The sequence below is a fragment of the Phalacrocorax carbo genome, chromosome 6 (assembly GCF_963921805.1).
Source record: "Phalacrocorax carbo chromosome 6, bPhaCar2.1, whole genome shotgun sequence".
Lineage (NCBI taxonomy): Eukaryota > Metazoa > Chordata > Aves > Suliformes > Phalacrocoracidae > Phalacrocorax > Phalacrocorax carbo.
In genome coordinates, this window is record NC_087518.1 from 20,094,699 (window position 1) to 20,111,317 (window position 16,619).

General features: G+C 43.9%; 1 protein-coding gene across 2 annotated transcripts in view; it reads left to right on the forward strand.

Moving 5' to 3' along the window:
- MAPKAPK3 (MAPK activated protein kinase 3) overlaps nucleotides 1-16,619 on the forward strand; it is a 137,169-nt gene that overhangs the window by 79,031 nt on the left and 41,519 nt on the right. Inside the window, exons 1-2 of one of the 2 annotated variants that reach the window (XM_064454081.1) lie at nucleotides 8,014-8,241; nucleotides 9,225-9,575. In XM_064454081.1, coding sequence (XP_064310151.1) covers nucleotides 9,351-9,575 — 225 coding nt within the window. In that variant the 5' untranslated portion in view covers nucleotides 8,014-8,241; nucleotides 9,225-9,350. Of the gene's footprint in view, nucleotides 1-8,013; nucleotides 8,242-9,224; nucleotides 9,576-16,619 lie in introns of those variants that run through there. The other variant, XM_064454080.1, reaches the window with a different exon arrangement.

The following is a 16,619-nucleotide window of genomic DNA, read 5'->3' on the forward strand; positions in this document are numbered from 1 at the left end:
CAATGGGTGCCGCGGCCCTCCCGCCAATGGGCGCTGGCGCCATCGCCCGCCAATGGGCGCCGCCGCCCGGCCGCCAATGGGCGCCGCCGGCGCCCCCGGCCGCCGTAGGTGCGGGGCCGCCCCGCAGGCAGCTCCCCGTGCCTCTTGCAAGTCCTTTGTAGCATTCGGTCATTTAGTCGTCTTTTTTTCTGTGTTTCCATTTACTTTCATGTATTTGCAGTTATTCTTTTTATTTGTCATTTAAAAAATCGAGTCTTAACGCCCTTCTCACGCGCCTCTGCCCGAGGCGGCGGCGGGGAACTGGACGCTGCGGAAGGCGGCAGGCGGTGGGGCCGAGGCACCTGGAGGCCGGGCGGTTCCCCGGATGCAACAAGGGCAGGGGAGCGACAGTGCCGGAGGTGCAGCCCCCTCGGCTGCCCTTACCCGCCCCGCCTCCTCCCGCCAGCTCTAGCAGGGAAGGGGCTGCATTCCGGTGAAAGGCAGTCCGCGGGAGGACGGTGTGCTGAGGACTTTTGCAGTCCGCATGGCGAAAATACGGTCGTCGCACTGTGTAGGATGGCCCCGTGTCTTGGTCATCTGGGAAGCCCCTGTGAGTTTGGATTTCAGCTCAGCTAAGTCTCCTGGAAAAGGCTGCACCACCACCATTTCTCCTGCGTTTATAGATCATTATCAAGTTAAAATTGGGTGAGCTGGGAGGAAATATTTGTTACTTTTGGGGTTATTGAACTTTTTTTAATAACAAAAGCTTGATCATTCTTCTCCTGCCACGAGTTGCTACCTCTTCGCATACCAGAGATAAGGGAATGTGAGAGTGGGCTGTCTGCTACCTCCACTGAAGTAGAATGAATATTTAAAAATATTAGTAATCATGTTGCTGTACAGAACCGAAGTGGATGGGGCCATGAGGGGAAGGGAAGACGAGGATGAGGATGAGGATAGAAGGATATTCTCACGGGCAGCACGTGAGCCTGTGAGCCTGTGAGCAGGAAGCTTATGCTCAGCTCCTACATCAGCCTTTAATGCCCTGCTGCTTCATTTTGCAGCTGGTTACCCATCTGCATGCTTCCATTCGTCGTCATTACTACATCAGGGTCAGTGCAGAAATGAGTGCTGCTAATAATACTGAGCTATTCAAAGGGAGAGGCACAGACTGTCCTGGGGGAGGGAGTGTCATCATGCGTGCACCCCTGGACCAGTTTGCTTTTGAGCCTAAGACAGAATTCTGCTGATGCTTCATCTCAACACGTGTAAATTCACAGGAGAGGTGAGGGGATAGCAAGGGAGCGAGGAATTTCGATTCTCACCCTTTCTCTGTGCAGCAAGCGCAACAGTCAAAAGATATTTGAAGGCTTACCTTTGCAGTTCTGGCGCGGGGTTGCAGGGGGACGCCTGCATATATGTGCTCCTTCAGATCTAAATTCAGCATTATTTAAAACCTCTTATTATGTTGGTGGTGCAGCAGCACGATGGATTTGAACAGAGCTGGACTAGAGAGTAGGAATTAGCTGCTGTCTGCTGCAAACTGTAGTTAACCTGCACATTAGAAGGGATTTCATCTCCAGCCTTGGAGGGGATGCTGAGATCATAGGTGTGGTGTGCCTTGAGGCAGGAGTGCTGCAGCCCAGCACAGACACTCAGAAGCTAGCTTTATGTGGTTTTTTTTTTTTACTTAGAATTGGGCTCCATCTAGTGATCTTCTGGAAAAGTCTTTGTGTGCAGGCTCTGTGCTGCTGTTTGAGTAGCCATTTGTATCTCCGGAGCAGGAAGGCAATGCTAAGAACTGTACTGTCACGTGCAGAGAAGGGTCTCAGTTGGCAGCTCTGCATTCCTGCTCCGTGGGAGCGGCGTAGGTGTTCACACCAGTGCAGCCACCATGTTATTCAGCATGCATTGTGTTCTGATGCTGTGGTTTTCCACCTACAATCACTAGATCCGTGCCGCTCTTTTCATAAGTCCTACAGGACTAACTAAATTCAAGTCCCTAATGTATATGAGAATTAATGACAGGAGCTTTCATTTTCATTGGAAACTTTTTCAGGGGTCCACCTCAAAAAAATATTCAGGCTAATGCCTGGGCTATTTTACCTACAAAATTAGCGATTGGCTTATAGTCAGGAGTACTTGATCACTCTACCTGAACGTTTTGCCCCTCATTGGCATTCCTTATGCACATGGTAATGCCCTAAGTAAGAAACAGAACAGTGTGCCCAATTTGCCAGTGCCCCAGGCCTTGTGCAGTTGGTTACCGGTGCACAGTCAATATCAATTGCTGACATGACAACAAATTAGTTGTTTAAACCCTGTTTATACTGATATAAATGGCTCTCCAGGGTTCAGTGCTGAAGAATTAGGACATTGCAGAGGCATTTGCAAGAAATATTGTTGAGTGATAGTATTGAGTGATAGGCTTTAGTTATCAAAGGTACCAAAGAAAGGTAGTAACAATAAAGTCAGATAGGTAGAAAATCCAGGAACAGTGAGCCAGCTGGTCCCTTAGGAAATTCACCAACACAACAGCACCATCTACTGATAAACGTGTGTTTGAGAAGACAGGCAGCCAGCCTGGAGGTGGTCCCCTTTCCACTGAGGGTAAGTTACACAGCTTCAGCTGCACAGTTGGACGTTTCCGTAATCTTGTAGAGATGTAAAATGACATTCAAAATCGTAACCCTTGAAGAGATATGTATGTCTGGAGACTAGATTTACCTTCACTATAAGCTCGTATATGAAAGACTGAAAGAAAGCTGCCCCTCTGCCTGCTGTGCGCCATCTCTGACCCTTACTCTGTGTTGTAACCTAAAGTATAGTGTGCATCTGAACAAACATTAACAATAATAAGCATCTATTCCTTGGTTAGATGGGCCATCTCATTGTTTGAGTAGGGCACACCAATTTCTGTAACCAACAACACACCAGAGAGTAATGAACTTACTGTTGTGGTTTTGATTTCCCAAATGGAGCAATGGAGGAGTCTTCAGGGTGTGGGTGAGCTATGCCATAGATGCAGGGACATCCGAGCTCCATGCAGAAGCGGGATGTGCAGGACAGCAGTGGTCTTCATTTTAGGCTACAAAAAAATACCTTGGTGTTACTGTAAGGAACTCGCAATATTCTTTGTTGCTAGGCTCACTGGCACGGGGTGACCTAGAAGATGGTTGCAGTCTGGCATCTGTTATGAACTTTTCTGCTTGTATCGGGTGCTGTGTTTCTGCAAAAATTTTATTCCTGAGTGGCCTGGAAGGCCACCCCAGGACCATCAGACGATGTTGCCATACCCATTAATTGCAGGATCTCTTTCAGTGAAAGAGAGACATCAATTTCTTGTGCTCCACTGCAGCAGAAAATGAAGCACCATCTTCTGTGGACAGATTGGAAGATTTATGATGCTTTTCATTTATGATACTTCTATGAAAAACCCTTTCTTTTTCTGTCTCTCTGCTGAAATGGAAATGTCCAACCGGTACCTCTCTGACTCCCTCTGTAAATAAGCTGTGTCTCAGAGCTCCTTCTGTTCTAAGATGCCTGGACAGCAATGTTTAGTGGAGGAGCAGGGATGAAGCCTCCCAAAACCTTCTTAATGACCAAAACAAGGTATCTGTAATAAGGTGCCTGAGTCCGGGATTATAAAAGCAACTGTCCTACCCTTTTCTGTATTTCTGTAGAAAAATGCCTCCTGAGTATGTGCTAATAGGCTGGAAGTAATCTTGAGGAACTAAGTCAGGTATAAGGACACACTCTTCAGATTGTGAGACTGGTGCTCCTGAGATTTCCCTTCCCTTCACAAGTGACTTGTTCATAGCTAGAATTTGTAATTCCTCCTAGAAACCATGTTGTAATCCCAGGTCAGGGCAGATGGTATTGAGAATAAAAGAGAAGTTGTTCTAATCTGGTAATCACAAAGCATCAGGTAAACAGCATTGCCTATGAAAGAGCTCTATGAACCTGTTTTTTGTTCCTCAGCAATAGAGAGAAAAGAGCCAGGCTGTTTGCTGATGAGCTTTCCTAGTTGTATGGGTCATAGAAACTATTTCCATTTCTGGCTTCTTGTTGGGCTTTTCTTTCTTCTTTTTTTTTTTTCCTTTTTTTTTCTTTTCTTTTTGATAAGTCTGAGACAGTCACTGCCAGAGCAGAACTGAAAGAAAGGCAAAAAAACATGTATAGAGTCTCTCTTTCAGACCACTGTGTACATGGCAGACTAAACTAAAGGTCCTTCTTTTCTTCTCCTTCATATCACAATATTGTGCTGCAGAGCTGCCCTTTCTTTCTTTTAATATCACAAATGCAGTTTTTGAAGAATTTCCTGGGGGATTTAATAAGGTTGTTGTAACCACCCAGTCAGACAAAGCTGTGTCCTCCCTTCAACCTGACAATGCAGAGGGTTTCCTCTTTGGTGACATCTATGTAATGCATCACAGAGAGTGGATTTCTCATAACACCAGAAAAAATACATAGCTGTTACTCAGAGGAAGCAATGTTTCAGAAAAAAAACACATCACTATATTTTCAGCTGATGGTGGTTTTTTCTTTCCTGTAGCTAATATTGATTTCCACAAGACATTGCTATCAGAGGACTAACCTCTGTGCAAATCAATTTTGTATATAAATAAGCTCAGGTAACTGTAGCATTTGGGTAGGTATCACTCCTCAAAAATGTGCCATCCCTCAAAGAACATTTGATGACATCAGCTTTCCTAGCTTTCCAGATGAGAGCAAACTCAGATATTTCATTTTGGTTTTGTTAAGAAATGAGATATTTTAAAGTCTCACATGTCTTTGATCCCAGATATTACTGAATTGCTACAGCATGGCAAAAGGGCAGTGACAATACCCAGTGGGAGAGCCAAAATCAACCTTCTGTAGTCAAACAGCAGTGCTTTCTGCATGTAAACCAGGTATCTGTGATATCCAAGACATGACAAAAGTAGGAACAGCATATCTGAACTGCTTGCCGGCTGAAGTATGAAGCTTCACAGGATTAATACGCTAGCTTAGAGAGACGGGGCTGCTGCCCCAAAGCTTATTGCAAGATTAGGGCCTTATTGTTTGGTTATTTTCTCCTATAAGCTACTCTTCTAGTTTGGAGAAAGGCAGGCATAGCTGAGCTACTAAATTCTCTCTTGAAATAAGTTGTTTTGTGTTGTTGCTGTTGGGGATTTTTGGTAAAAACCAGATTAATATTTAATTTACAGTTTTAGGGATTTTTGTGAGGATGAAAGAACTTTTGCCATAGTGGGCTCTTATCCTGTAATAGTACTGTTTTTAAAAAATAACTTCAAAAAGCAAACATCAATAAATAAATAAAAACATCTTTTTCAATAAAAAATGTCCCCCAGCACAATAAGCTGCAGTGGGCCTGTCAGCGTGTCCTCCATCAGTACCTCCAAAGGATGCTAACGCGGTTCAACCTGACACGAGCACAAAGAGAAGCCGCAGGATCTGCAGTGTAAGTTTTTGATCCTATGAGATGTGATTTCCAGGGAGATCTAAAACTGGCATTTGAATGCAGACATTATGAGAAATGCTCCCAGAGCCAGACAGGGCTATGGCTGCAGCCAAGGGGACTGCACTGCGCTTGCTTGCCTTTAGGGTTTCAGAGGTGTTGGGGCTAAATGGTTAACCAGGTTAACTCCAAGATATGTGCCGCTTGCCAGAGAAATTATAAAACCTTAAGCAGCTTAAGAGAAGGATATTGCACAAATGAACATTCTCAGCTCTGTACAAACTGCATGTGGATTGCAAAGGCCAGGATTTACAAGTGCAGGAACTTCAGCGTGGGTACCCGACGCGGGTTTGCAGGGACAGTCGCCTGAGACACCACGCCAGGTCAATAGAGCAGGGTCATTTCACTAGTGCAGCACCCAGACTGGGCTGCTTTGGGGCTGCCGAGCATGGTCGGAATAACATTGAAAAACAAGCATCAGCTAAGCAAAATCAGGGGAGATGTCCGGTGGAAGAGATTTAGAAGTTTAGTACAAGAGCATGTGACACTTTCGGCTGTTATTTACGGTATCAGATTGCCACCTTGTTACTTGTGAAAACACTTTGTTGCAAAGACTTTTAGATATTGGGAAATACTGTCTCTCTCATTGGTTTTAAAGGCTTTCTGCACATGATACTATTGTTTTGCCTGGGGTAGGGATACGCTTTGTGCCCAGACAGCCTATCTAAGAAAAAATGAACACAAAAAGTGAGGGAATGTATTTGCATTTTGTTCCTCAGTGGTGGTCATCCTTGTGTACAGTGAGACTATTTGATACTTGGACTGGTGCTGGAAAGGTTTTCTTGGAGTTTATGGTGGGTGAAATTAGCAGAAGGTTGGTGTAAGGCCTTATTAACCACAGTTCACACTAGATTTTTAAGGTCTTTGCCCTGTTTAAACTTATTACTGCTTGTTGGTGAAACAGTGAACTTTGTTAAGAGCACATATAGACAGCATCAAGTAGTGTACCCAAACAAGCATAGCTTTCAGTAAGGTATTGTTTCAAACAGGGACTTGAAAAATGTCTTTTGTATCCTACCAGTTGAACTCTTCTCAGTGGGACACTGTTCGTAACAGAGACATGTCAAACCAACTCACTTCACACAGAAGAATCCTGTCTTATTCCCTCATCTTTCCTCCTTTCTTTCCACGCAAAGCTTATTTTGTAGAACCTCATTCTTGTAATACTTAGAAAGTCATAATTTCTTAATGAAATTCCTTGCTTCTGACATACTCTTTAAAAAATAGCAACCCCTTCAGGAGACATCTGTTTGGAATTTTTGCAATGTTTAATATTTCCCGGAATAGGGCCATAAATTGCCTTCTGCTAGCATTAATGTGCTAGCCATTGTAACTTCTGCTTGCTTTGTTCAGCAATAGACTTTTGTGTAAGAGTTACATGGAAAGATCAGAAGTGGGACTGGGAATAGGAGCTACAAATCAGTGTGAGTGAGTATATTTCTCAAATTATAGAATACAGAAGAGAGCTGAGAGATTTAGAAGTTTTCTGAAGGGCCTGGCCCCCAGTGACTGAGGGCTGGGAAGAAGACTATAGTTACCTGTTGCAAAGAGAAGGAAATTACCATCCAGGACAAACAAAACAGCAAATACAGGCAGAAGCCATAGGAAGGAAAATAAGAGCAGGCTGCCAGCTACAGAAGAGTGTCATTGAAGGTTTGCAACCTGGGAGCTTACAGTTATGTATACATTTCCCTGAGATTGCCACAGTGGGAGGTGATGCAAAGCCTAAGAAGACTGGAAGGTAAACCTGAGAAGGAAAGATTGGAAATAGCTGTGTTCCTCTGGGATTTGATTAGCCCAGAATAGGTGAACTGAATCAGAGGACCAGGGCCTTCAGCAGCTGAACTGCTGAAAGCCTGGAAGGGAAACCTGAGGCAGAATAGCTGTAGCGTCACATCACATGGTGAGGTACTGCAGATCTGCATCGTGCTAAATTGAACTACTTTTTATCCCTTGGAGGAAGGACTCATTAGCCCTTTTAATTATTTTCCTAACTGCTAGAACTCCAGATGCCATTGTGTTATATAAAATGACAAATGTATTTTTAACTCATAAAGCATGTGAACTTCAAGCTCTTTCCAGTGATACAAATACAGCTCCATTTCAACGCATGACTCATCTTCACATGTAGGAAAAAACTCAGCATTTCACATCCCTGGAACTACACTCTGTGCATCAGCAATGAGCGACAGTTGCTGTGGGAACCATCACTTTCAATATCCTGACTGTGCATACAAAAGTGCAGAGAAATACTGACCGCTTGTTCGGTAGAAAAGGTCGCTTTTAATAACAGCACCCACTATTTCGGTAGCCACAGTGCCTAAAGGATCACAGTCTGTCCAGTATCGGGTCTCAACGCTTTGCTCCGTAGCAACAGCCTTACTGTGTAAAACAGGTTTTAGGGTGAACGCGTCAATCCTTTCCCCTTCCTAAAAGCAGCGATCGCGGCCTCCACGCCACCGCGCGGGCGCGCTGCGGCACAAGCTGGGAGCCGCCAAGGCGTTCCCCGCCATCGCTCCCCCTTCAGCCCATGCGGGGCCCGGCCTGGCCCGACCCCGGGGGAACCGGTAGGTTCCCCCGGGGTCGGGTCGGTTCGGGTGCCGCCGGCAGCAGCCTCCCCTCAGCGCTAGGGGAGAGGCGGCGCGCACCTGCCCAAGGCGGCGGGGCGGGCTTAGGCAGACCCCGCCTTCCGGGACTCCGCACCGGGAAGCCTCGGATGGGGCCGCGCCGTACTGCCACAGGTAACCGTCCTCCGGCGGGGCACGGCGGTGGAGCCCCCCGTTACCACCCCGGCGGTTCCCCCCACGCCGCTCCCTTCCCTGCGGGCCGTGGGGCGGGGCTCGCCTCGCCTCACCTCACCTTAGGGTTTTCCCGCCTCTGGGCTTTCCCGCCCTCCGCCTTGCCGTGCGGGGGGCCTGAGGGAGCTGCTCCCCCGCCCGGAGCGGCCGTCTGCTGGTCAGGCCTCGGGACCGGCAGACCCCGCCCTGGCCCGAGGAACGGCTCTCAGCCTCCCCGTGGCGCTTTGCCTGCTCGTGGCTCAGCCATGTTAAGGGGCTCGGGGGCCCTGGAACCGGTACCTGCCCCGGGGCTGTGCTCCTGAGAGGCCCTCTGGTCCCAGTGGTGTCAGGCAGCTCCTTGACTTTGGGAGCCACGCCGTTGCATCTCCCGAGTTTTTGGGTGGTTCGATGGTCCCCTAAGTAATGCCGCACCTGCCCCTTGCTCTCTGGACCAGGGCAATTTGGTAAGTGCTGGCCCAGCATCAGGTCTGATGCCTGCCCAGGCGGAACCCTTCTGGGATTTAATCCAGCTATGGTTTTCTTGCATAACTTGGAGCGTCAGGACAAGGCAAGACACCATTGTGGAGATTTCTACACAAAATGTTGAGGCAACAAGTTGTTGATGCAGGTTTATAAGCTCCTTGAAGCTGAAGCCATCTCTGTTCTGTTGTATAGAGCTTAGCTGAGTAAGACTTTATTGCTTTTACTACAAGACCCTGTGCTGAGTCTTGGACTAATCTGTAACTGTGGACTGATAGCTGTACATATTGGAACTGGGGTGACTGGTCTGTAAAGCTAAACAAAGTGTGCTTTTCCTGAGATGAACCTCCACTTTTGGTGTCTCTAGCACCTGGCGATCTTTTTAAGAAAGGAAGAGAGAAAAGTGGTTAGGTGAGGGAATGGTTGGTTCACATTAATTACTAATACTCATTTACATTTTTACTCAGGACTAAATGGCAAGCAAATGGACTGCTTGAAGCACAGGGTATGATTGCCTAAGAGGAGGGACTCTGCTGAGGATACCCCACAGGGAATCTGTTGGGTATCTCTGTCATCTCAGCCTCTTCCCTGATATGGAACAAAGTGAAGGTGAACAGGAATCCCAGCCAGAGAGTCACGTGGATAGCAAGAGCAGCGTGAAATCCTTGCCTGGGGGACTGGCCCATGTCAAACTAGAGATAAAAAAACATGCAGTTACGGATGACTACAAACTCTCCAAACGGGTGCTAGGGTTAGGAATCAATGGCAAAGTACTGGAGTGTTTCAACAAGGAGACAGGCCAGAAATGTGCTTTGAAGGTATGTAGGCTTTTTCCTTTTTTCCGTATTTATGGTTTGGAGGCCAGAGTTCAATTCCAAAGCTCTGTAAAAGCTACTTGTTCTGTTGCTTACATTTCAAGAGTGTGCTGCATGAAGAATTTGAGTATGTGGAGACATTTGCTATTACTTACAACACTGTAGTCTAAATTTGACTCTTTTCCAGAATATTCTGTGTGAGTTTGCAGAAGAATATTATCAGCTGTGAAATTCTCGTGTTCTTATTTAAAAGACAAAAAAGCAAGGGAGAGAACAGTGTCTTGGTGTGTTCTGTGAGAAAGCTTGCTAGATTTTGAATGAACATATTATGCAATACTTGGAAAGGAAACTATTTTGGATCTTGTGCAATGAAATAGGCCTAAACCGGAAAGTATTCAAATGTTCATTGGTCTTCAGGCTTTCCTCCCTTAGAAGACTTCTCTTAAGGGGCATTTCTAATTGTTTACTCACTTATTCTCCTCTTTATTTTTGTGATTCATTTACAGAAGGGTATTACCTGGGAAAGCACTGATTAGGCCAATATTGGCAAGTAAGCTTAGTAGATATTTATGGTGATAAGTATCATTTAAATAAATGGAGCAATAACAATTCATTAGAGAACATAAAGCTTACCTGCCTTACACTCTGCACCTTTTAAACCTGAAGGTTTCCCTGATGCTTTTAAACCATATTGTTAGGGAAAAAAAAATCAGCTCAAATGAGAACCAGTATAGTTCTGTATGGTAAGACTGAAAACCAGCTGAAGTAATTGTAATGAGAATTAATTAAGAATGTTACCAAGTCTTTGCTGGTATTAATCTGATTAGTTGGGATGTCTAGAAGGCTTTCAGGTCCCCTTCCTTTTCTTAAACCTCACACTCCATGTTTGCTGGCAGCCGGACAAATTTGCTAGTTGTCAGCTGGAAGGTCTGCCAAGGTCTGGGTACGGTCTTACCAAGCTAGAACTGCTATCTCCAGCAAAGCCTTTGTGCTTTGATAGAACAGACTGGAAATAGCTTTACTATATTGAAAAGATTTTTAATAGAGAAACTAGAAAAGCTTATAATACAATAACATGCCGATTAATTCACATTTTTGCAACACACTCATTTTCTTTATCACACTGTGTTTTGTATTAGCTTCACGTAGCTGACACAGAAGTTTATGATGGGGGAAATTCGAGGTTTTGGCAAACAGACTGATAGTACTGGGGTTTTGTGCCTGCATAGGGGAATGTCAGGCTTTTACAACTCTGAAGTGATCCATTAATCGGATCATTCTTAAGTGCTATCAACATTAGTTCTATACTTAGCATACTGTGATGAAGGATAATAGATAATACTGAAGCTGTTCTGCTGTTTCTGAAGAGTTCAGCGGCTTTGTTGCAGATTGTATACCATTCATACTTCAAAGGTTTTGCAGTCATAAGGGCTGGAAGCCTTTTGAAATAGAAGTTGCCATTCCAGAGCACAATCCAGTGGCAACAAGTGTGTTCCAGAGCAAATTCTGTAGCTCTAGAATCAAATAGGAAATGCATTCCTATGGATTCTAGTGCATGTAAAGTACTTTTAATTCAGCATTCCGTTGGGAAAGGCGAGAAGAAAGGTAAAGTTGCAGTGCCCTGACAAAATATCTTCTGCCTGACAGGGAGGAGGAACCTATAGTAGATGCTCTAATACCAGTTTAGTAATGATTGAGTTGGCTGATTTTTTTCAGAACTTTCAAAATATTTTAAGGACCAAAGCACTCCCTCCCCATTTCTAAACTAGAGTTTTGTCAGTAATGGATAATATATCACTGAAATTACATTATGTATGTGTTGTCGTCTCCCTTCCCCACCCCCTCACCCCCGCTTTGGAATGTGTGCACTTTTCTTTTGAAAGGGACAGAAAAATTAAGATGTTTATGAGTTCTCTGTGGAGTTTAAATGGCAGGTAATAGTTTGCTGCTTGCATATATGTATTTCTCGTCATTACGAGTTTAAGTGCCGAATAAAAAGTTAAATATACAATTAAATAAAACTGCCAGCAGCCCAGAAAGAATCCACTGTTCTCTCCAAAGATGAGAGATTCTAATGAGAAGATTACCCAACAAGGAAAGATAAAAACTGTGCTTGGTTAATTGGCAAGAATAGAAATGTCCTTTCCTAGCTCTGAAGATATTTGCAAGGATGAAAATATTCAGAGGAAGTTTTTCTGTTCTTTCTCATGAAGTCTGAACTGGGCCACACAAGTTCCAAACTGTTCCAGATGAGGCTTCAGAGCAAACCATCCAGTCAAAGCAGTTATAGAAAAGGGACAAGAAACTTGGAAAAACACCTGTTCAGAAACAGCTCCAGTGCAGAATTCTCTTTGTGGGGACAATAGGGCCTTGGCATTTCCACCTTGCCACTGCTTGGGCTTCCTAGGTGTGATGGTGGGGTTATCATTCACTTAGAGGAATAGAAAGTGGAGGCTGATGAAACTGTCACAGGAAAAAAACAAACCTGGTCTGACAGGTAAAGAGAAATGTAAAGATTGAATTGCAAGTTGAACAGGAAAAAGGGATGCTGGGGTTTTTCTTCCCCGTGGAGTTTGCTCATGCAGTATCCATTGAGATATACATGTATTTGTGGGCAAATACTCTAAGGTGTAGAGTACTCACTGTAACTACTCCTGGGAAAGGCAAAACATCGCTCCTGCCGCTGAAGATAAAGCATAATAGTCTGTTCCCCTTCACACCAAACTTGCCCATTAAAGCAGGTTCTGACTTGGCAGATGGCACTGCTTTCTGCCTGCAGGTTTTCTTTTACATGGGAACAAAGCCAGCACAGCCAGGATCTGGACAGAAATTACTCAATGGAAGGAATTTTAACTGAGGTACTCAAGAGGAAAGGGCTCAAACAGGCAGAAACAGTCATCAACAGAGCCATGTGTCAGTCAAGCACTGCATACTTTAATTGGGAGGTCCTTGTTGCTTTCTTTAGTCTGTGTCTGTAAGTGGAACTAGTTAGAATTTCTCTCATCATTTTAGAGTGGGAAACACCAGATATCCTTTCTGAGGTACTGCAGGGCTTTGGTGATTTTCCTAAAGTATTATGTGGCTTAGTTTACTCTGCTTGGCACTGTTTTGCTCCACACTTACAGTGTGCTGTCAGCTTTGTTTCTGTTAGATTGAAATGCCACACGCAATGCTGTCCTGCTCCAGAAAATCTAATCTGGTTATTCACTTAGATGCATAATGACATTTTGGCTGAACAGCACTGTTTCCAAATAGTGAGAATGCAGGGATTTAGAAAAGTAGAAGCATAAACAAAACTGCTGTGCAGGACTGTGGCCTTCTAGAAGGCAATTATGTTTTAGTCTCTCTCCCTTGCAAATAGAAAATCTTCTCAGATCTCTTCCCATAGTTGATCCAGAAATAGCAGTCAAGTGAAGTCTAGTCACTCTTCTATTTCTATCTCCTCTTTGCCAGCCTGCCCCCCTTCTGTTCGCTTTACCTTTTGGGGCTAAAATTTGACCTCCACTCCTTTAACACTGCCATCAGCCTGAGCGTTCTCTGCTTTTTTTCACACTCCTCCCTGTTTTTAGGGAGAGGAGGTGACCAAAATAGGTGACTGCCTATAAGGATAAATGTGGACTCCTGGGATTTGCTTCCTATTAAAATAACCCCAGTTCCTTGTTCTTTCTTTTCCCCTCACTACTTTTTTTTTTTTTGGCACAAATTCTTGCTAAGTGGTGTCAAAATAATATTTCAATGGATCTGATGACCTACTTTATTTTTGTGAAAGATAGTTAGAAAGGGCTCAGACAGAGTTGGGATCAAGAAAAGAGAGCTAGAGGGCCTTCTGCTGAGGTATTGGGACTTCTCTGCATCTGCAGCTTCAGGATTTCAGTGGCTGCTACAGGGTGTAAAAACAGTGTTACATGTCGCTGGCATACTATTTACCTTCAGTAAACAGATGTTGCTCCTTTCCAGGAGAAGAAAAGGACGGACAATTCAGGCATAGCAGCAAAACAAAGACCATTGGAACTTCAGGAAAACAAAGTACAATGGTTGTGAGCACGTTGGTACTTTTGATACCTAAAGTCACTTGGTTTGTTCAGCCTGGAGGAGACTGAGGGGAGACCTCATTGTAGTCTACAGCTTCCTCACAAGAGGTGGAGGAGGGGCAGGCCCTGATCTCTTCTCTATGGTGACCAATGACAGGATCAAGGGAATGTCAGGAAGATGTGCCAGGTGGGATTTAGATTGGGTATTAGGAAAAGGTTCTTTGCCCAGAGGGTGGTGGAGCACTGGAACAGGCTCCCCAGGGAGGTAGTCACGGCACCAAGTCTGGCAATATTCAAGAAGCACTTGGACAATGCCCTCAGAAATATGGTGTGAATTTGGGGTTGTCCTGTGCAGGGACAGGAGTTGGACTTGGTAATCCTTGTGGGTCCTTTCCAACTCAGGCCATTCCATGATATGAAAACTCTCCTGAATAGCAGTATAGCAGTTGTAAAGTTCTCTGCTAAGCACAGTGTATATGTGCTGTATACTGGGCCTCCCTTCCAGTCATCTGAGACTTCCAGGTTAAGGTGGACTAGATATGAATGGACCTGCTAGTTCATAGGTCTTATCCTCCACAATAAACAGTGAGGTAAGCCATGACCCTGCCTCATGGCTAATGTCCTGTGCTGGCAAGTGCCAACAATACAGTGTACATGACTTGCTGATTTGGAGACAAATAAGTGAAGGCTGAAGGTTAAAGAAAGTAAAAAGCAAACACAAAAATGGACAAGCTCCTTGCCTTTTAGATTTAAGGAACTTTTGGTGAATGATATAAATGATAATCATAGAGTAGAAGGCTCTGCTGTTATCCATAAGAGTATTAGCAAACCTTTGTCCTCAGAAGGAAGGAAAGAAGGTAATGGAGGAAGAAATCTGGGGGAAAAAAAAATATCGTGCCCAAAATGGTTTTTGGAAACCTCACATAGGGCTACATAGAGAATGTTGTTCTGTTTTTCAAAGTGGAGTTGCTGTGGATAAAGATAGTCGTTCTGTACCACCTTAATTTAGTTTTGAGCTACATTTCTGTCTCACTCAATTTTAATGTTTCTGATGGTGTTAAATAATACTACATCATGTAAGCTAATTGCTGGATAGTCTGTTTTCAGTTAGTATACCCTGAAATCAGGTCATGATTGCTTACAAATGGGAGACTGTACAGCCCAAAGTATTTGTTTTGCAAGTTATTTAAATAGCTGATAATTTTAAAATACCCTGCTTATTGCCTGAAATAATATGATGGTCAGGGAAAAGAATATAGCAGTGGAGAAGGCAATGTATATAGTGAAAGTGAAGGTTATTTTAGGCTGATGGTTGATTGTAGAATAGGAAATGTGAACAAGCTTCTTAAATGCTATAGATTGCATTTTCAGAAGAGAAGAAAATTATGCCAGATTAGGAACGAAACACTTCAACATTTTTAGAATAAGGAAGAATAATGTTGTACTAAGATAGAACCGTGGTGGGAATTCAGGGGAACCAAGTGTAACTGTTGGTTAGGTTTTATGCAGAATGAACGAGCTCTTGCTTTACTGGAGTGATTGTATTCTTCAGGAGGAAATTAGCACTTTCTAGTGAAGTATTCTGTAGTTCACTCTTACCTATCATGTTTCCTGCACCCTATTTATACTGGTTTATAGCATGCTACAGTAAATTCAGTGTCAGTAACACAGCTGAGTGTGAGTAATAAACTCCAGCAGCTATGTGTTGTAGATCTAAGTCAGATACAGCATAGGATGAATATGAGTTCAGAAAAGTTCTAGTTAAATGGCAGCCCCCAGTGTATGGAGGAGTACCTAAAATACCGATAGCATGAGACTGGTCCTTGAATTTTATCTTTCAGTGCCAATCTTGGTAAGTATTACGTAAATATGCATAAAATACCTAAAATAACATTCAGTCGATTAAAAAGTGGGTCGTTTCTACTGCTGCAAGGATTGTTTTTAAACGAGTGAGTCATTCAAGACCTGAGTCTTTCAGCACTTTGTACATATTTGGGCCAGAATGGCACCTTCCAGAGCATCAGTTGGACTAGTTAATTTTAAAAAGGTGGACTTTATTAATTTACATTGAAGATCTGATATTCTTGACTAGTCTTCTCCTTATTTGAAATACAGCAAATAATTTAAAAAAAGAATAATGATGGGCTTGGTCTGAAATAATAAAACCATGTGTAGTAAATTCTTACTAGGTTCAGTGGCAGTTCATTAAGCCTATAAAGTGCAAACACAAAGGCAAACGCTTTAAACTATTAAGCCTTCCTGAAAAACTAAAACTATGTTGATGCAACTTTACGCCTTCTGTGTTCTCTTCCAGTCTCCTAGCTAGCTGGCACAAGTTATACCCTGACTTGTGTTGCAGCAAAGCTAGGGAGGATCAAGGTGCATTCCCCGGCCTTCACCCAGGTTCAAAGATCTGAGAAAGTCTTATAGATAAGTGTCTTATTTCAACTGTGAGGAAGGTGCTTAAAGGGAGAGCACATGTCCATATCAGTCAGGCACCACTAATCACTTCATACCCTCTTTGCACTAGAAGACCCTTCTCTTTGTCTCTCCCTCCTCCCTTTAGAATCTAAATCCTCCTATTCCATTTAACTAAAGTAAAACCTTGCTGAATCATGCTAGCTGGGAGTCTCATTACCGATAACTGGATTTTGCAAATCAGCTTTAGTGCAAGGGAGCAATAAGCAAGAATTTTAAAGTTCGTTTATGAGACAAGTGTACTTCAGCCTCATGTCTAAAGAGGTGCCCAGACTGGAAAAACCTGATAGCATCTGCTATAGTTTGAGAAGAATCAAGCCCACACCTGAATGTCACGGCTCACACACACCAAACACCAACCCACCGTCAGTGAAGGAAGAGTAAGTACAGGAATTACTACAGGAGCTTGACTCTCACAAATCAATGGGCCCTGATGACATCCACCCAAGGGTGTTGAGAGAGCTGGCTGATGCCATTGCAAGGCCACTCTCCATAATCTTCGAGAAGTCATGGAGAACGGGGGATGTCCCAGAGGACT